The following is a 21612-nucleotide window of genomic DNA, read 5'->3' as shown; positions in this document are numbered from 1 at the left end:
TTCCAGAAACCTCTCCAAATGAAATGTCTCACAGTAGCCCAACTTTTGTGAAGAGAGATGATCGATAGATGAAATTGTTTGAGCAAATTTGCAGCGAGGTATGCGCTCTAAAAGTGGCCTCTTGATATTAAGAACAAGTGATATGTCTTTTGCAAGAAGATATTTCTGAGCATCTCAAGAAACAGATTTCTCCACCAGAAGGACATCAGGGTGGCGTGCTTCGATCTTTGCTACTGTCATCTTTAAATGGTCCATCTCCTGCTATAAAAGAGTATCAAAACTTGACAATAGGTTAGAAACTCGCTGGTACTCAAGACCACCACCAAGAATCATGAACCGAGGTTTCTCCATTTGAGATGAAGAGAAAATGCAGGATCAAACTGAAACTGAAGTAGAAGTTCCAGCAACTGTAGACGAAAATCAAGTTCAAAGTCAGAGTGAAGTGCATATTCCTGAATGCCCTCAAAACACAGAAATTGTTGTAAACGACACATCAGAAGTTAGAAAATCAACAAGAACAAGAAACTTGCAATTTCCGGTGGTTACACGTTATATTTCACTGAAGTTGAAATTGATTTGGGGGAAGAAAATAATCCTATATTACTCAAGGAAGCCATGCAGTCAAAGCATCAGTTAATGGAAAATGGCAATGCAGCTTAAATTGTTGAGCAAGTGCAAGAATGAAGTTGGACTTTGGTGTATAAAACAGAAGACTTGTACCCCACATTTTATCATTAAACAAAGTTAAAAGAAAAGCTACAAGAGCTCTTAAGAATCGTTCTTTAATATCCTCCACTTCATCACTTGAAGTAGGACACTGATAGACAAATTATGTGCAGCACATCATCGTTGACCAAGTCCATCAAGTAGAATGTTGAAAATAATGTCTGGCAAGCTTTCCTGGGAAGAAAAATTTTTACTCTTCGCATAAGCACTCAATGAAGGTAAGAATGAAGCTACAACACTTCCTCCTGGGCACTTCCACGAGCATAATATTTCAGCAGCAAGCCAGGATCGAGTCGGCTTTTCATTTGTTGCTTCCACAAAGAGAGGGAGAGTATATGTAACATAACCCCCAACAGCTCTATCAATCCCAATTTCTGATATCATCTTGTCAATAAATGAAATTAACTTGCAGTGGCCAAAGTCTTGGATAGAAATATCCTTGGAAATTATTCCCTCTGGCCTGCTAAAATTCTGAACTATCAACAAAGGCCATCTATCACCTCAGCAGAGAAGTTGGTCCAACAGATTTTGTTCCTTATAGGGACCCTGAGAGAGACAGTCCAGAATTTCAAGCTGATTATATTGTGTGAAGTACTATCAGGTAATGTATCTTCTTTAGTCAGTCAGTCATTTATGAAGTCATCATTTGATATCTATCATTTGAATAAAATTAAGTTTCAACATTTGGTTGCTGTATAGGTAGAACATGTACATATGCAGAACCATGTACATATAAAGAGCCTGATACTGATATACTAAATCAGTGAATATGTACATATGCAGAAAAACTTGATACTGATATGCCAAATCAGTAAGTTAATACAGCTCTTTATCTAGTTGAAATTAATTTTGGATCAAACATGTTTTACAAATTACTGTAAATAAAGTAAACATGTACAAGATCATACTTGAGGTAGTTTCATGTAATTTTACTTGCTGCATTGTGATCATAGAAGACTAGTGATTTTCCAATTCATTGTAATCTTCTGTAGTTCAATGCAGTTTAGCAAAATTGACAGGACTTTGAAAAACAGATGATGTCCTTGAACTCTTGTGCACACTTAAGAAAACAACTCAACAATGTAAGTTGATTTTGTATGATATCTAGTTCAGTGGGAGATTGTAAGACCTTATTGAACTAGACATCAACACTTTCTGCAAATTGACATTGTGAGGAGTTTTAGAGTTTCAGTTTGTAACATCAGAGTATTTAATAAAGCTTGTAATCGAAAATAGTTTTATTAATGCAATCTGTTTTTGAATTTGAATTCAAACATGTATGGTTATTTAGATTAATCCATTCAGATAAACATAAGGAAGTTATAAGGCAGTTGCTTAATGGAAGGAACTGCCACAACAGTTTTTCTGATATAAGGAGGATTACAACGTCCTCATTTGATCCCTGCTAGAACACCAAACCTAAAACAAAATTGTCCCATTAACAATCTGAGATTGAGGGTGCATCTAGGAGAAGCATCAATGGATTCTGGAACTACATCTTGTTAGTATCATATACTTTTATCAGTTTTGTTTTCTAGATATAATGTTCAATATGCAGCAGATTCTTGATTCATGTTGTTCTAGAATTACAATCTTATAATTGGCATAGCCTTGTTAATTATCTAGTATGACGATGAACTTAGAATCAATCATAATTCATAATCATATATATATGCAGAAGTTGCATGAACAGTTTTTCAAATGTTCTTGCTGCTATAAAGATAAGAGTTGCTATATATGATCAAGTATTTAGATGTTCAGAAATAAATTGCATTATAACAAAAAGAGCTGCAATTGAGAAAGAGCTGAAGAGTGTGAGAGAACAGAAAGCTCAAGAAGAAAAGCTCAATCGAATTGAAGTAGTGAGGTTGAAAAATAAAAGGGCGGCAACACAGGATTGTATACAAAGGGAACGAGAAGGTCTTGCCATGCCAGCTTTCATTGCAATTTCCAATCAGAAAGCATTTGTTTCTGCAACTCCAGATAAAACTCTTCTGCATTGTAGGCAAGCCTCTCATTCAATGGAGCTATGCCAGGCACTACCACTCATTCCTCCGTGCTGAAAACACATCTCTGATGCAACCTAGTGCTTGGGGATCCCAGCACTAGTTTGAGGGGGATGTTAAGAGTATAGGGTCAAAGTCACGGTCAATATAGATGGTCAATATCAAGTTAGTATAAATAGGGGCTTATCCTTTACTGTGAGAGTGTTAGTCATCTTTGTAAAAAAAACTACATTGAAGAAATATCAGTTTTCCCTTTCTCTCTCGTTGTTCTTCTTCTTCTTCATTCTCAGTAGTCTCCATAGCTTTTCTTCTAGATTTCTTCATCTTTCGTCAACCTTACCATGAATTTGAACACAAATATCTCCTGATTAATGTGGGAGGGTCGACTTCAAGTTGGGCACACAAGTAGTTCTTGGAGCATGCACGCATTCGGTGATAATTTTGGCAGAAACAAGTGTTTTGCAATTGAACAGAGCTTCAAAGAAAACAGTGGCCTGTTCCATTTTGCTACACGAATTGTTGTCCACCGTTGAGCCTATGCAGAAATCTACATGGACCTTGGTGACTAAAGACCAAAAAAGGTGATTCCATTTGGAAGATAAAACGGCAGTTCTAGCTGCGACCCTAGTAGGAAGGAAGGCTACGATATGAGAAAGGATGTCATCTGGTAATTCACTGATCCTATCTTTCTTTGTGACTTTAGTTCTCCTTGTGTTCAAAGCACATTGGGGAGAAGTAAGGACTTTGGCCCGTGATGAGGTAGACCTCCTAACCGAGTAGTTATCTCGCTTTGTTTTCGGTCGCATGATTTTGCTTTGATGGTGCATTTTGAATACTTTATGCAGAGAGTAAGGGGCTTGTGAACTTGAGATTTTAAGGAGTGCGTTACCACGTGAACTATCTCACCCTATATTCCCCTCGATCCCCTATCCTGGTTCTTAAGCAAAAGGGTTGCTTGCGGAAAGAGAAATTTTATTCACACATTGTTAAATATTAAATACACCATCTCCTTCTTTTTCTTTTTTCTTTTTTTTTTTGACACCCTATTTTCATATTGTTCACGGTATCCCAAAGACTTCTTAGGCCCAAAGATTAATGCGCTGGGGGCCCAGACAGCTAACAGGGCAACGAATAAGGTTAAGGTGTTGCGAAGTCTTCACAGATTTGGTTCAACAAGTCGTATTGCTATAAGCCACAGGCACCAACATAAAAAGAGAAAAAACAAATGTTGCCGAAGTTTTGGTGACAAAAAAAAAAAAAAAAAGAGTTTAAACTTGGACTTCAAGTCACACCTCCAACACGTGACAACCACATGTTTACGGCGCACCTTGAAGTGGGGGCATATGAAGTGAACTAACGACATAATTTATCATTTTCATGTCTAATTTTACAGAAAACAGATGTGTATGTATCATATTAATTAGCTAGAAGGATTTTAGAGTTGTAGTGATAAAAATAATTAATTATTAGATGGGATAAAGGCATATGAGGATAGTAATATTTTAGGATATAACAGTTGCAAAAACTATAAAAACAGGTTAGCCGCTCTGCCGCAAAACAAAGGGGTCAAACCCTAATCCTAAATCGACGTCTTCTACGTCGATCTGTCTCTGATCTCCAACCAAACTACAACCTTTTCAACCTCCTCTCATCATGTCCTCCATTAATGAAGTCACTGCTAGTTTTACAGCGTCGCTGGCGTTGGCTGGAAATGACATTCTGGACATCTCATACAAGACCTCTGATGTCAAAATTCTTTGAGACGCAAGATTTATTGCGTCAATTCTGGCGTGCATTGATGGCAAATTTAGGGATCAAGAGCGACCTCAAAATCATTTTGTGACAGCTTTGGACCTCAAAAGAGACCGCAATAAGGTGTTGTGGGGTGGTCCTTGGCATTTCAATCAAGCTCATTTGGTCCTTCAAGAGTATGATGGTCAGATAGTGCCTCATACCATCAAAATGGACTCGTTCTTCCTCTGAGTCAGAATCAAAAATATTCCGCTAGCGCTAGTGTCACGCCTCGAATTTTGAATAAAGAAAATTCAAATCTGAAACGCGATAACTCAACAAATCGCCCAAATGCTTAATTTTTTTTTTCATTTAAACTAAGCAACAAAATAAACTGAGTCTATACATGTCAATACATACTCAATCACTAGAGTCAATTATTACATCACCAAGTGTTTACATAACTCTGAAGCATCAAAGTAAGAATGGAAATGCTCACTAAGAGCATACTACATACAGCAGTATGATAACAAAATAGGTCATGAACCTAACACTGTTGCAACAACACTCCGCGATCTAAACCCTGGTTGTCCTGACCAGCAGGAATAACCCCTACACCATGAAATAGTACACCGGGTTGCAACAACAAACCAGGTAAGCCTTTTAAGCTCGTATGAGTAAACTTAATTAAAATGACACAAACAACGCATGCTTAACAATTCTGAAACTCATGAATAAATTAAGCAACCAAAACAACTCCACAAATTAGTAAGAACCCAAGTCTCTCATGGACAATAAAAGAAAGAAACACGCGAAACTCTCTTCTACAAATATGTACTCATGAGAGTGATAACACAAAGTTATCCCCCAAGCAGTACATTGGCAGACAGACTTGAGCTCTAACTGATCGTAACCACTCACCCGGCCAAAGGCGTGGTTCCCAATTTCCTTGCCTCAATCACCATTGTGACAATAGGTCCTCAAACCGAAAACGTTTAAAAAGTCCCACATGACTCAAAATTTTACACTCAACTTAATCACAACTGTGACAATAGGTCCTCAGACTAAAAACATTTAAAAAGTCTCACATGACTCAAAATGTTACACTCAACTCAAGGTACTCTTCAACACAATAAAAATCAACAATTGCATAATATTGCATTCCCGAAAAGAGTAAATGCTCAAAACAATAACCCGAGTAAAATCACAATTATTATACTTCTCACAATGCCACACCATCAGGATATATATATATACACACACACACACGTAATCATCCACTCAGGAATACAACTAATACCTATTAATGTCTGAGATTTAGCGGTAGCTAAACCTCGGTTAACGTTGGTCAGCTAGGCGGACCGCTACTTGTAAAGATCTTGGTGTTTCCGCTAGCTGTCAAATAAAATACATAGGGAGTCAGAGGGAGACCGCGGTTGGCGGTCTTCTCTGCTCCGATGCCTAAGTTAGTCAATGTATTTATGTTGACAGAATAACGTTAGGTAAGTAGTATATGCGTATTTAATGAAGAGAGAGGAGTGGACCTTTTATATGTGAGGAAAAGACTGATTTCTTCCTTGTTTTCGATGTGGGACTGATATGCTTATATTCCCAGCTTTTGATGCTTTAGCGAGGTGATTTTGGCGCGGCGCGTGGCGGCGTGTCAGCGGCGATCTTGGGCTGAGCCAGAGCTCAGGCGATAACCTGTCTGGTGGTGTTTCCGTAGGTCAGACCCTTGATAGCTGTTGGTACTGCTGGCGGTAGCATGAGCGTGGCTCATTATAGCTAATTATGGTTTAGACAAATGCTCATGTAAGTACAATACCAACTATAGTCCACAATCACAAAAGTCGAGAAAAATTATTTTTATAATAGGACTAAATTCAGTTTAGTCCTTCAAATTTTAGGCCAAACATCACTTTGGTCCCTCATTTTTTTTTTTAAATCAAACTCATCCCTGATCTCTCAAATTGCATCAACCTCGTCCAAAATTTGAATCTGGCGCCAAATGTGACATCATCCACTGCGCTGGAGCGAACAAGGAGGTCCCACATTTCTGATTTTGAACCCACAAGAAGGGCAAAATGGACAATTCATATTTAATCTAATTTCTAATTCTTTTTCTCTTATTTTCTCTCTCTTCTCTCTCTCACTCACATCTGAAACCTCTTCTCTCTCTCTCTCTCTCTCACACACACACACACGCACACACATATTCCCAGCCACTGTGAACACCGGCCGGCCACCATAAATCTCTGCTCACAAGCTCCCACTACCCACCACCTCAACCAAACTCCACACCCTCTCAAAACCGAAGTAACAGGAAGCCTCGATCAAATCCACCGTTGAAGCCTCTCTCTTCGCCTCCACCTCTGCCTCTTGATAGGCGTCGTCCTCATCTTCCTCTCCGGTGACTGACTTGGACTTGTCGAGGCAGTCTAGAGGTACTTGACCCGGTAGATAGAGGGAGATCTTAACGTCAAGCTTTCCTTTTATGCTAAACTCGAAGCTTGGTTCACACAAGGAGGAGGTTCATTTCTGTCTTTTTTTAAAACAAAAAAAATTATGTAATTTGTTGGTTGTTGAATGGAAGTTGTTGATTGCTTGGTTCTGTGTTTTGGGTTTCTTCAATTTTGGGTTGTGGTGTCTGCATTGCATTTTGGTTAGGTATTGGATTGGTGGGTTGTCATGATGATCAAAGAACTCCCCCAAATTGGACTTGAACATCTTAACCTCGTTGACATGATCGAAGAAAAATCGGCTGGGATGGTGGTGAAGGCGGCGGTGGCGTCGTCAGAGATGAGGGGGTTGGAGAGAGAAACGTTGTCGTTTTGGGAGATGGGGGTTTGGTGGCAGTAGCTGAAGCGGTGGGATTGGGAGTGGGAGAGGCGGGTGTAGAGGAGAAAGACGGAGAGGAGGAAAGAGGAGGGCGAAGATCATGGCGCAGATGCACATGTCGTAACGCGGGCGGTGGGGCCTTCAGGAACGGATGCTTCTCAGCATTTCGGGGTGGGTTTTTGGTTGCGCAAATCGGGTTTCATCGGAAGTGGACAGAGTGAAGAGAGTGAGAGAGAGCAAGAGAGAGAAAATAAGAGAGAAAAAAATAGAAATTAAATTAAATATGAAATGTCCATTTTGCCCTTCTTGTGGGTTCAAAATCAGAAATGTGGGACCTCCTTGTCCGCTCCAGCTCAGCGGATGACGTCACATTTGGCGCCAGATTCAAATTTTGGAAGAGGTTGATGCAATTTGATAGATCAGGGATGAGTTTGATTAAAAAAAAAATGAGGGACCAAACTGATGTTTGGCCTAAAGTTTGAGGGACTAAACTGAATTTAGTCCTTTATAATAAAACCTCATTTTAACTTACCTATGAACCGTAGACGATTAAGTTCATATAATTTAAAACAAATATTCATTTCCGAAACGATTTCACAATTTATCAAATAATTTTGAATAATAATGTAACTCCGTTCATAAATGAACATCGTGAAATTTACTCACCTCTAAATCCCGCTGCGTCTTCTCTAACAGCCGAGATAAAGTACAGAACACACTTCATCAATCACCTAAGTAAAATAAGGTCTCAACTTAGCACACGATTTAAAACGAAAGCGATTATGGTTCGAACCGAGCATTTGAACCAAAAATCAAAGATTTCGTTAATCGAGACAAAGCTTCCTCCGAGACCTCCCAAGGTCTTCAGAACACTTTTAGGATCAATTTAACAAAATTATACGACAATCCAACAGTCGAATCCTTAAAGATTGCAAATCGAGAAAATCAAAACTACGTAAACTTAGCATGATTCAAATGATCATAACATGACCTCATAATATATCAACATGCTCGTATCGACAAGTAGGTGACAACTATTAAAACATAATCCCAAAAACTGGTCGAACGCGCTGCCATGCGCCCCCGTCAGTGGCTGCACGTGGGCTCCACGCGTCACCGGAAACTCCAAAATTAGGTCATGATACCTATGCCAAAATCTTCCCAACAACATATACAAAAACTTTCACAACTAGCACAAAGTCAGAATCTAAGCCATTTGGCTGAGGAGAGGAGATTGTGTGCAAGAGGTCAGGGGTTCGACTCCCTTCTCTTGCCAAGTTTTAAACATTTTGTATATTTGGTAGTATACGTATATACGGTAGGTACGGTATACCGACGGTATGAGGAGTTGCATACCGTAGCCGAGCCGAAGATGACTTTCGGTACGGCTCATCCGAGCCGAAAAGTTGGTAAGCCGAATATTCGGCCCAAATCGGTTTGGCTCGGTTCGAAATCGGCCCGGCTCGGCCCATTCGGTCCAAATGGCCAGCCCTATAAAATTGGCACCTGGGGTTATCGAGGAAATTTCTTTCTTCTTTGAATACATGGTAGGCAAGTGCAGGCTATACAATTTGATCTATCATGCGGATGGTGCTTGCAAGCTAGCAGAGCGTGCAACAGTGAAACAATTGGATGTGCAGAAGGAAAATTGGCTGGAACTACCTAGTTCTTGCCAAAGCTTTGCATATGGAAGTTTTGCCAATGGAGCCTTCAGGTTCAAGGGTGTTCAGACACTAGTTTTGCCCTCAATCTCTCGGAATCTCTTTGGTCCTAGAGATATAGCTAAACCACACAAACCTTTGGTTATTAGGCAGAAGATTTTGAAAGCCTTTCATAATGTGGACAACTCTAGGGCTCTAGTGCTAGTTGATACGAATGCTTGTGTTCCCGTTACTGCTTTGTAGAACAACACTTATGAACAGGAACTGATTCCTATTGATACTTTGATGGACATAACCCATGAGAAGGAGCTGGTTCATGTTAATGCCTCGCCAAGCAACACTCAAGAGCATGAGTTAGTTCCTTTTGATGCTTTGCAGGACACAACTCATGGGAAGGAGTTGGTTCTTGTTGAATTGATGTGAGAACAAACTCAAGAGATGAAAAAGGAACGAGTTTCTATTGAAACTTTGCAGGAAGACAAGAAAAAGATAGAGAGAAGCAATGGCGCCCTTCCTCCCCTTGCTCCTCTCCAAAAAAGCTGAAATTTTTAATGAATGATTTGCTTGAGGGGAAGATGAATGTTGCTGCCCCCATGAAGAAAGTAAAGGCCCAGAGTTTCACTTTACGGCAAAATCTCTTAGACTAATTGAAACTCCCAGGTGGAATGCTGGTGCCTGCGAAAGTGATGATGTCTAAGGAACCTTTGCCAGCTGAGAAGGTGGAGGTAAAAAAGAAGAGAGGTCAACCATTGGGCTCCAAAAATAAAGAACCTTCCAAAGATAAGGGCAAGGAGAAAGTTTGGGATTTGTAACTAGAGTAGTTTCTAGCCTGCAAACTATAAGTTTGTTTTTACATCTTGATAATGAAAGCTTCTGGTGCACCGCAATTGAGCGCATTGGCAAAAGACGCTTTCTTGCAAAGTTACCTTTTTGTAGGATAAGTTTTTAGTTTGCTAGGCTCCTTGAATAAATGAGCGTTGGATGTTTTAAGTGTAATGGTACATGAATTCGCCATTGTATAGAAGCTGTGTAATGTGCCATTCTAGCCTCAGAGTATTAATGAAATCTTTCATTTACTCAAACTAAAAAAAAAAAACAAAAAAAACAAAAAAAACAAAACAAAAAATAGGAGGATAGTGGGAAAATGGATCTAGAACAAATTGTATGAGCGTCATCTATTGAGGATAGTAGTCATAATAAGCCTCTTCATTCTTTGAGCAAGAAAGAGTCCTTCAAAATCTTTTGAGAAGTAGTTAGATTGTTTTTGAGTTTTAAACTTTTAATATGTATAAACAACATTATGTTATTCTCCACAATCTAAAAAAATTGCAACGCGCCTCATGCGCCCGAGAAATCTCCAGCAAAACCCTAAGTCGGGCCTCCGCCCATGGATATCTGCGGCTCCGATCACCGGTGGTCGCAGCCCTATACCGGCGTCTTCTGCTGTCCGTGCACCAAACGATCAGTCTGCATCTAATCCACTGTGCATCATCCTTAGGGCGTTACGGTGCTTTTGCTCCTACATAGGCACCGCGATGGTCGGCGTCTACTCACTGTTTTTCTTCTCCCTGCTGTGATGCTGCCATTCAAAGTCCTCAACTGGAATTGTCGAGTACTGGTTAATATAGAAGTGCAGAGTGCTTTGGTTGCTCAGGTTTGTCATGTCAACCCTAGCTTGGTGTTTGTCTCGGAAACCCTTGTCGAACCAATACTTATAGAGGACCTGCGAGTTGAAATGGGTTTCTCTGGCTGTATTTGCTTTCCCAAAAGGGATGGCTCACTAGGTTTGGCTTTATTCTGGTCTTCAGAGTTGAAGGTGAGTCTTCGTACCTACTCCGCACATCACATTGATGCTGAGATAGGGATTCCTGGTGTCGTTGGAGTTTGGCGATTCACAGGCATCTATGGATCTTCAAGGCATGGTGATAGGGTTCACACTTGGGACTTGCTTCGTACTCTGGCAGCACAAGTGAATCTACCATGGTTAATAACCGGCGACTTTAATGAGATTTTGTGTGCAGCTGATAAATCCGGTGGTCCACCATGGAATGCTGCGATGATGACACGGTTCAGGGAAGCCTCAACTGATTGTAATCTGGAAGACATGGGGTTTGTGGGTTCTCAGTTCACATGGTTTAATCGGTTCACCAAGGAACGTTTGGACCGTGGTTGTTGCACGCAAGATTGGCATGCTATGTACCCGTACTCTAGGGTTGTCACACTATCTCCAAACATGTCAGATCACAACCCCATTGTGGTGGAGATAGTTGATGCACCAGTTGTCAAAGTGCCAAGGCTCAGGCACTTTAGGTTTGAGAATATGTTGATGCAACATGGCGATTGCGCTGCTGTTATTCAGAAGGGATGGTCCATTCCCTCTGTAGGTGAACCTATGAAGCAAGTTGGATTCAAAATTGGTTCAACTGGCAGGCTATTGATGGAATGGGATGCAGGAACATTTCGGCAGAGAAAAACCGAGATGCATCTCTTGCAATCTAAGATGGATATGTTGATGAAACTCCTTTATGATCCTGTTCATTTTGAGCAGCAGAAAACTCTCCAGTTTGGATATAATTAACTTTTATCTTTGGATGAAGCTTATTGGCGTCAGAGCTCAAGGGTGCTATGGTTGAAAGAAAGGGATCGTAATTCAGCCTTTTTCCACAGGAAAGCGTCTAACAGGCGCAGTCGCAATAAGGTGGTAGGTATCACTGATTTGGAAGGACAATGGCAAACTGATCCTGCATAAGTGGCTTTCAGTTTTTATTGATTACTATGAAAATATTTTTCATTCTAAGGGTTTTGATCCTGCAGCTCTGGTATTAGTTCTTGAACATATTCATCCATGTATTGATAATGATATGAATTCTTCTCTATTAGCTCCATATTCAGATGAGGAAATCAAGAAGGTTTTAATCCAGATGCATCCATCAAAATCACCTGGACTTGACGGTATGTCTCTTGCTTTTTTCCAAAAGCATTGGGCAATTGTTCAATATGATGTGTGTTTAGCTGTGAGGACTTTCTTAAACACAGGTCTTCTGGATTCTGAGAGCAATTTTACTCATTTGACTCTTATTCCTAAAATTAAAGAGCCTAAAGTTGCAGCTGATTTCAGGCCTATAGCCCTTTGCAATGTGGTGTATAAAATTGCTTCTAAGGTGCTTGCTAACAGATTGAAAGTTTTATTGCCTTCTATTATCTCTCCTCTTCAAAATGCCTTTGTTTCTAGTCGTTTGATATCTGATAACACTCTTGTTGCATCTGAAGTTGCTCATTTTATGCATAAGCTCCGACATCAGAATGAGGGATTCTTCTCCCTTAAGTTAGATATAAGCAATGCATACGACAGATTGGAGTGGACTTTCTTGATCTCTATTTTATCTAAGAACTAAATTCAGTTTACCCCCCCTGAGGTTTGGGGGTAACATCATGTTAGTCCATGTGATTTCAATTTAATCAATAACACCCCTGCACTCTCAAATTTCATTAACCGTGTCCAATTTGAATTCCTCCGTCCAAATTGGACGTTAATGGCTGACGTGGAACCTAATGGGGCCCTCAATAAGGGCTAAAATTGTCAATTAAATCAAAAAAAAAATTTCTTTCATAATTCTATTTATTTGTTTTCTGGATAAGAAAAATTCTATTTATTATGATTAAGAAGAAAAAAGCAAAAGTGGTACTCAGGTTTCAGAACATCCGATCAATAAAACCTTTTTTAGACCAAAAAAAAAGTGGTACACCCCATATCAAACTATAGGATCTGAAGAGGTGGTGGAGGGGATGGCCTCATATTCCACATCATACACCCCAAAAAAAAGAAACCCAGAATTCGTCCTCGCCCAAAATCACTTTGCCTTCAATCTCTACAAAACCCTAAGTCCATAACTTTGATTTTCCGATTATTCAAAAAAAAAAAACAAAAAAACTTTGATTTTCCGATGGTTCCAGTCGACCCTCACTCGTTTACCGATTCGACTCACCCACTCACCACCCACGTTTCCCTCTCTCTCTTCTTTGACTTCTCCTCCTCCACCATCCACGCCTCTGCCCTCCACACATAATAAAGAGAAATCAAACATTCATTAGAATTTGGAAATTGTTCTAATCACTTTGTTAGGGGCATCAATGCAAATCAATTCAGGCAATTCCCAATTCACCAGAAGCACAAAAGCATGAGACTTTGAACTTAGATTTTAGAGATATGTGAAAATAATAAATACCCAGATTCGAGCAATGGCATCTTCACCTTTCTGAATCGAACTGGGTTAACTGGCTGCAAATGTCCTTTCCAGGTATGGCCTTGAGCTCATAATTTTAAGAAGAAGAAGAGCAGTCCTCAAGCTGGGTTCATAGGCTCATAGATTTGCTCTTTGTGTTTATGTGTTTATGTTTTGATCTGCAAAATTGATAGAGGTTATGTTGAAGGATTTATGGTGCAAAGTCTAAATTTTATTGATCTGACATGGCTAGGCAATCGAAAAGAGATAATTGCAATTGCAACTTTTGTTTCAATTTGTTGGAATTTGATTTTGGGTTTACTCTTTTATCCTTCAAGTAATGGTTGGAATTTGGAAAGCAAACTAGGCAACTAGCTCCCGTTATCATTGAATCAAAGCGCAGCTTCCATCTTTTGCCGCATTATTATTCTAATTTTTTTTTGTTGGTATTTTCATTTGCTTTTTCTTTTTTGAAATTTTCTTAAATAGATTTAAGGGTTACAAGCGTAATTTAGCCCCTCAAGTGGGCCCGAGCGTGGGAGATTGAACATCCACATAAGCAATTAACGTCCAATTTGGACGGATGAATTCAAATTGGACACGATTGATGAAATTTGAAAGTGCAGGGGTGTTACTGATTAAATTGAAACCACAGGGACCAACATGATGTTACCCTCAAACCTCAAGGGAGTAAACTAAATTTAGTCCTTTATCTAAAATGAGTTTTGCACAAAAGTGGATTGATACTGTTATTTGTTCCATTAGAACAGTGCGTTATTCTATTCTGCTGCATGGGAAACCTACAGGTTATATTACTCCATCCAGAGGCATCAGGCAGGGGGACCCTCTTTCTCCATATTTATTCATTTTGTGTGTTGAAGGTCTCTCTTCCCTTATTTCTCATGCAGTATCTCAGGGTTCACTGAAGGGGCTGAAGATGAGTCCTCGAGCCCCAACTATTCATCATTTATTATTTGCCGATGACAGTTTTCTATTTGGAGAAGCCTCTATGGTGGAATGCACTACCTTCAAGTCTATTCTGAATGTTTATGAGCGTGCTTCTGGCCAAAGGATTAATCTACAGAAGAGCAGTGTTGTCTTCAACAAGAATGTAAATCCTAATACTAAAGCTAATTTAGCTTCTATTTTGGGGGTGCAGTGTGTTGAGGACCATGGCAGGTATCTAGGGCTTCCCCTTCATGTGGGAAAATCAAAAGTGGCAATTTTTTCTTACCTTAAGGAAATATTAACTAAGAAACTGATCAGTTGGCGCACAAAAATCCTGAGTTTTGCTGGGAAGGAGATTCTGGCAGTGGCTCAAGTTATCCCAACTTATGTCATGAGTTGTTATATGCTTCCTAAAGGTCTTTGTGATGATCTCCACCAACTTTGTGCTCAATTCTTTTGGGGAGGTTCAGATTCTAATCGCAAAATTCACTGGCGATCATGGGATAGGGTGTGCCTGTCTAAAAGTGAAGGAGGCTTAGGTTTCAAGAATCTGCATGCTCATAATTTATCTCTGCTTGCAAAATAGGGATGGAGGTTAATCACTAATCCTAATTCCTTGTTGTCTCGTTTGCTCAAGGCTAGGTATTTTTCGGATGGTTCTTTTTTGGATGCGGATATGGGGGATTCCCCTTTGTATGCATGGAGAAGCATTATGGAAGCTAGAACTGTCCTTCAAGCTAGATTATTTTGGCAGGTTGGTAATGGTTCATCTATTAATGTTTGGAGTGATTAGTGGATTCCAAATGTTCTCATCATCAACTTTGTAAACCAGCTGCTTGTAACATTGAGTTAGTCTCTTCCTTGATAAGATGCGGATACCAAAAGTTGGAGGGTTGATATTCTGCAACGTCTATTTTCTCAAGAAGTTGTTGATGCTATCTTGTGTGTTCCTCTCAGTTATAGAAATAGAAGAGATCGTTTGAGATGGAAACTTGGGAAGAAAGGTAAGTTTTCTATTAAAACTTCCTACTATGTAGCTCGGGATGTGGTGATGGGGGATGTCTTTGCTTCCGCTTCTCTTGGTGATCCTTTCAGTGTTCTTTGGAAGTCACTTTGGAAAGCTAAGATACCTGGGAAGGTCTCTATATGTATTTGGCGAGCTTGTCATAATGTGTTACCAACTAGGGATAGTTTGAGCAAGAAGGGTTATACTAGTGATATGGGTTGTCTGCTTTGCCATCACCAGTTTGAGAGTGTTGGACATGTGTTATGTGGCTGCCCTACTGCGCAGGAAATCCTTATTGCTCCTCCTTTTTCTATTCAGGTTCCTATTACTCATTCTTTTATTTTTAAGGAATGGTTACTTGAACAAGCATCTACTCTTTCATGTGAAAATCTTTCTAAGCTGTTGATGTTTTTATGGGGTATTTGCAAGAATAGGAATGATAAATTGTGGAATGATAATGCTAAAAATGCTTCTACAATTGTTGCTTGTACTATGGCTTGGTATGAAGAGTGTTCCTTCAGGCTAATAGGGGTATGACTTTGGTAACCGATAGGAGGACGAAAGCTAGAGTATATTGGTCCCCTCCCATGAGTGGCTTGTTGTGCTTGAATGTTGATGGTGCTTATGTTTCTTCACTATAACATGGAGGCATTGGAGGTGTTCTGCATAATGAGAAAGGTGAGTTCATTGCAGGCTTTGCTTATAGAGTGCCTAATGTGTTCTCTGCTTACCATGCTGAGCTTCTTGCTATTAATCTGGGTTGGAGCTTATTTAGGCACTTGGTGTGTCTAATGTTGCTCTAATGAGTGATTGTTTAGAGGCTATGAAGGCTGTGATAGCAAAGGATCATGACTTCTCTACTTTGGGAATCATTGTTGAAGAAATTAAAGATTTGTTAGGTGATTTGCTTTCTATAGTTGTTCGTCATACTTATAGGACTGCTAATCATGTTGCTCATAGACTAGCAGGATTTGGTTTTGATTCTGACATTCATATGGAATGGTTTGCTCAAGCTCCAGAGTGTGTTTTGGATGCCCTACAGTACGATTGTAATCGTATAAATCATTAATACAATTTCATCTTTATCTCAAAAAAAAAATATTCTCCACAATCTAGCATTTAATGAAATTCTTACAAATTTGCATACTTTTGAATAGTGAAAAGATCCTTTCAAAAAAAAAAAAAAAAGAATAGTAAAAAGATTTGAATGGATAACTTTAAATCATAATTGAATACAACAAGATTTTAAAGAATTTTTAAAAATCTCAATTGAATACTTATGAACTGTTAAATACAAAAAAAAATCTTGTAGATTCTTAAAAATTTAAAATAAATACAGTCGCTAAATTCTTTACAAAAGCTTGGACAATTCTCTTATCATATTTTTTTATAATTTTATTAATCAAGATTATAACGGAATCGTACTGATTCTTATTTAAAAAAAAATCACATTAAATTCAAGAAAGAAACACATGAAACTCAAATAGTAACAAAATAGTTGAAGACTTGCCCAAGAATTTGGGTTGGAATGAATTTTGATCCCATTCATATTTGTGATCTTTCTCCACAACTATCCTTGTTAATGGAGAATTGGAAAATGACAGGAACGGTGTGGCAAAGTACACCTAACCGCACTAGACTACAACGTACAACATTTAGAAACAGAACCGAAGAGGTGTTAGCTTTTTAGGCACCTCCCTGTCAACTCCTGTCAAAGTATAGAAAAGTTGATGAATACTTTAATGCAAAAGATGCGCACACTCACATGACTCTTTGCCAATACATATTTCTCTGGACTGAGATTTCAGAGCAAACCCTCATTGTAGTTTGTTGTAGATTTCAAAGCCCAGCCCCCTCTCCACCAATCCCAAGCGGCAAACTATATTAAAAATAAAAAACCCATTTTCCCTTTCCCTGGCTCATATATTAGATGTACTCTGTTCTACTTCTACCAGACCTACTCCGATCAGCGATCTGAAATCGAACCCCCTTTCATTCTTTTCTCTATTTTAATCAATACCCTTTGATCTTTTACTATATATTCTGGATTTTCAGTTACTCTAGCCTTTTTCAGGTCAAACCCAATTTCTACTTTGTCTTCTCTTTCACTCTTTTTCAGCAGCCGTAATAGTATTTGGTTTCATCTTTTCTCCCCCAGAATACCAACTCTGACCGGTTGATCATATCTGGGTTTTTTCTGTACTGGGTTTTTTGTGTACTTCACAGAAAACCCAACTTGAATTTTCACCAAAGAATCAACCTTTTTGCTGCACCATGATCTGCTCTGTGAAACAATCCCCGGCGATCACAAATGGCTGTGATGTTTTTCTCCGGCCAAAAGCTCGGCCGTCGGTGCAAGGATCTTTGCATTTGCCGTCTCTGCCTTTGAAGAGCTTTCAAAGGTCGGTGCTTTCGGTACAGAAGCCTCTGCACGTCTCTAGTATAGAGACCTTTGGATCACTCAAGGCTCGAACGAGTTTGATCAAATGTCAGGCTTACGAGGCAGATCAGTCAGAGCCGATCGAGCTTCCAAAGGTGGACACTCGATCGGAGGCGGCCAAGAAGTTGAAGATCGGTGTGTATTTTGCTATGTGGTGGGCTCTGAATGTGGTGTTCAATATTTACAATAAGAAGGTGTTGAATGCGTACCCGTTTCCTTGGTTGACCTCCACTCTGTCTTTGGCATGCGGGTCTTTGATCATGTTGGTGTCTTGGGCTACCAGGATTGCTGAGGCGCCCAAGACTGATATGGATTTTTGGAAGGCTCTGTTTCCTGTAAGTTTGAATTGGGTTTTGTTTGGCTGGATCCTTTTGAATTGTTTTTGGTTTTGTGTGAATGATGGATGGAGTTTGCTGAGAAAGTGAGGGTTTTAACTTGTTCTGCTTTATGGTTTTTAGATTTTGTTTTGTTTTTTGAAAGTGAGTGAGGATTTTTGAAGGTCTTTGGTTGTGAAAATAACCATTTTGTTTGGATGCTGAGAAATCAAAGGAAAATAAATTAAATGAAAGTTCTGATATTGAAAATGTAAGTGAAATGAAAACAAGCTAAGGAAAATGATTTGACTGAGTTTAGTTGTTGCCTTTGTTTTAGATATCTCAATTGTTGACAGAGGTTTGAACTTTTTATGCTAGCCAAGCAATGATTTGGAGATTTTGGTGTTTTACGACCATTGGATTGAAATCTCTATTTTTCTGGTCGGTTATGGATTTTGATTGTAGTGTTCGTTGATTTCGCTGCAGGTTGCTGTGGCACATACAATTGGACATGTAGCTGCAACTGTTAGTATGTCTAAGGTTGCAGTTTCTTTCACCCATATCATCAAGAGTGGAGAGCCTGCTTTTAGTGTATTGGTTTCGAGGTTCCTGCTGGGCGAGTCCTTCCCTACTTCGGTCTACCTCTCCCTTCTTCCAATCATTGGTGGTTGTGGTCTTGCTGCCTTGACAGAGCTGAATTTCAACATGATTGGTAACCAAACTTTCTCCCTACTGAAAGCAGAATTTTTAAATTGTTAAATTATTGATTTCTCGACTTGTGACTTCTTGTTGAAAAAGAAAACAATATAAAAAATTTCTGTTGTTGGGACTTCTCCAGAATAAAGTTAAGTTAGCTGCTACTGTTGCATCAGCTAAATACTTGCGTGCATATTTTGTATTACAATTAAACTTGCATTTTCTGATGGAGATTTTCATTCTTCATACTGCACCTTTCACCTTGTTATTTTATCTGAACTTAGATGCCATAGCCAGCTTCTTTGTTGGTCCAGTTTTTTCCAAAGACCAGAGCGAGCTTTAGCCAGTTGCATTTTTTTTGGTCTGCTTAATTACTATTTCCATTATAATGATTTTTAGCGTAATTATAGCATGTTATCCTGTGATTCAAAGATTATGTTTTTTATTTTGCTATTATTAGGTAAATAGAATCTTAAATTTTGTGATTTTCTGTGTGTTTCAGGATTCATGGGGGCCATGATATCAAACTTGGCATTTGTCTTCCGAAACATATTTTCAAAGAAGGGCATGAAGGGGAAGTCTGTTAGCGGAATGAATTATTATGCTTGTCTATCTATTATGTCTCTCATAATTCTCACACCATTTGCAATTGCGGTGGAGGGACCCAAGATGTGGGCAGCTGGATTTGAAACAGCCATGGCGCAAATTGGTCCCAACTTGATATGGTAATTTCACGTCAACTGTCATTTGTTGTTGTTCTGTATATATCTTTTATTTTTTTCAGGGCACATTGTAAACACATAATAAGTAATGTCTTCTGGCAAGAACAAGCAATCTGCACGCCATAACTCTCGTCTGAATGGTCTAGGAGTGTAGGGTTTGTTTGATCCTTTGAATTTTCACTTAATAGGTACTCTCTTCTAGAGATATCTTGGACCCCCTAGTAGAATGCAGATGATGAAAGGGGCAAGGCATGTCTTGGTTGGAATGTATTGTGTTAGAAGTTAATCTAATTATGTGCATGTTGTTACTGATTAGAGCTTTATACATGCAACCAAAGTAGTAAATTTTTTACCTTATTGAGAAATGATCCTGTTATCCTTTTTTTTTTTTTTTCTGCTGAAGGTTTGTTGCTCATGATTATGATGCAGGGTTCTTTATTTTTTTTGGTCTTGTAATGGAATTGGAGGAGTTCATTACATGACCTATAGTTTCTCTTTGTTTGTTTGAAATGTCTCTTGCAGCTATGATTTTATGGTTCCGTTTTCTTTATTTCCCGCACAGAGTTTGAAATATCATGAAATGTTGGTTCAAGACCATGCATTGTAACTGTTGTTTTAGACCTAGAATCACTAGCAGAAAAATTCTTCGTGTTTGTTCTTGTTTAAGGCTATGATACCTTTGTTTATTTATTTATTTATACCTGCCTTCTAATACTTATGAGCTGCTGTTGGTTATGAACAATAGGTGGATGGCAGCCCAGAGTGTCTTCTATCATCTATACAACCAGGTGTCATACATGTCGCTAGATGAGATCTCTCCTTTGACATTTAGCATAGGGAACACCATGAAACGTATTTCTGTCATAGTATCCTCCATCATCATATTCCACACACCTGTCCAGCCTGTCAATGCTCTTGGAGCTGCTATTGCAATTTTCGGAACCTTCTTGTATTCCCAGGTAAGCCCATTTTCTCTTTATGAATTGAGCTGATTGTTCGTTATTTATTTATGGCTTTTTTTTCCCCTCTGACTTGAAATGCTTAGACATTGCTGACAAATTTCTTGGATTACCACTATTTGAAAAGTATTATAATATGGATCAATTGCATATGGACTTTTTTCCGCTACTAGGAGCTCTTGTTGCATGCCTTTGAAATTATGATATGGTGTTTGGAATTAATACTTGCCTGCACATTTAGCCCAATTTTGTTAAAGGGTCTGCAATGTGGAACCCAGAATCTCTTGATGTAAATGAGTTTTGTCGGTTTGGTTTCCGATGTCCTCGAAGTTTGAGTTAGGATGTGGATAAACTATTGTTTTCATATTATAACAGTTTCTTCGATGCAATTTGACTAGTCTGTATATGTAGACAAAGTTTATTTGGTGTTATATGTTTCATACCTTTTGTTTGTAAATACAGACGAACATTATTTGTTTCTATACAGTTCATGCCTTTTGTTTGTATGTGATAGATTCCAACAGAAAGTTTGGTGATATTTTGTGGGGTGAGGGATGTATCACGGGTTTATATTAGTATGACATTGTAAACTTACATCTGCTATATTCTTTATAAGTTCGACTCCACTTTACAATTACATCTCCAAAAATTCTATAACAAATAATCTGCCTTCCCTTCCCTTTTATTGCACAGACATTCGTTGGTTAAGTGTTAGGTAGAGCCTCGGCTCAGAAATGGAGCAACTATGGGTAGACGTGTTCAATATAGATACCTAGGAATATCATGTTTTGCTACCAATTAGCAGTGGATCTGTTTAATGTTAGGTGAACCGCTGTCATGAGATGCTATGCTTGGACCACCGTAGCCTACCAAATTGTACTTTAACTACTAATGTTTGTTTCAGCATTAATATACTTGTTGACCATATGATAATATGGAATATGTTTGGTTTATCCCTAAATATATTTTGCTTTTCTTCAGGCAAAGCTGTGAGGAGCCTGTGCTGGGGAAGACTTACGTATATCGTGTATCATAAACGACGGGAAGGGAGACTTCTGGTGTAGAAAGAGACGGGAAGAAGAGGTGCTGTGAAACTCCATGGTTACCGGATTTTTGGTTATATGAATAAACCAAGAGCGTGTAATTGTAGATACTAATAATGGTTGAAACGGCACTAGTGTTATACAAGGAAAGTAGGCACTATTTTTTGCTCTTTTTTTTTGTTTAAATTCATGGAGACTGAAGAGAGATATTTCAATAAGCAAGGATTAATATCTGCAACAGTGTGTATCTGTTGCTTTGAGAAGCATAAATGACAATGTGGGCCCTTGGCTTAATCGCA

General features: G+C 38.9%; 1 protein-coding gene and 1 long non-coding RNA gene across 2 annotated transcripts; both read left to right on the top strand.

The window, feature by feature from the left end:
- The first annotated feature begins 107 nt into the window (after positions 1 to 107).
- Positions 108 to 1994, top strand: LOC133733773 (uncharacterized). The gene is made up of 2 exons (XR_009857888.1): positions 108 to 1327; positions 1426 to 1994. It is a non-coding gene; the product is annotated as an uncharacterized LOC133733773 (long non-coding RNA).
- Positions 1995 to 16868: 14874 nt separating this feature from the next.
- LOC133734569 (glucose-6-phosphate/phosphate translocator 1, chloroplastic-like) lies at positions 16869 to 21612 on the top strand. The gene is made up of 5 exons (XM_062162192.1): positions 16869 to 17914; positions 18380 to 18605; positions 19092 to 19314; positions 20057 to 20270; positions 21252 to 21612. The coding sequence occupies exons 1-5, from the start codon at positions 17414 to 17416 to the stop codon at positions 21261 to 21263; spliced, it is 1176 nt and encodes a 391-aa protein (XP_062018176.1). The 5' UTR covers positions 16869 to 17413; the 3' UTR covers positions 21264 to 21612.

The sequence above is a fragment of the Rosa rugosa genome, chromosome 2, assembly GCF_958449725.1.
Source record: "Rosa rugosa chromosome 2, drRosRugo1.1, whole genome shotgun sequence".
Classification (NCBI taxonomy): Eukaryota; Viridiplantae; Streptophyta; class Magnoliopsida; order Rosales; family Rosaceae; genus Rosa; species Rosa rugosa.
Note: the sequence above shows the minus strand (reverse complement) of the source record. Positions and strands in the feature narration are given on the sequence as shown.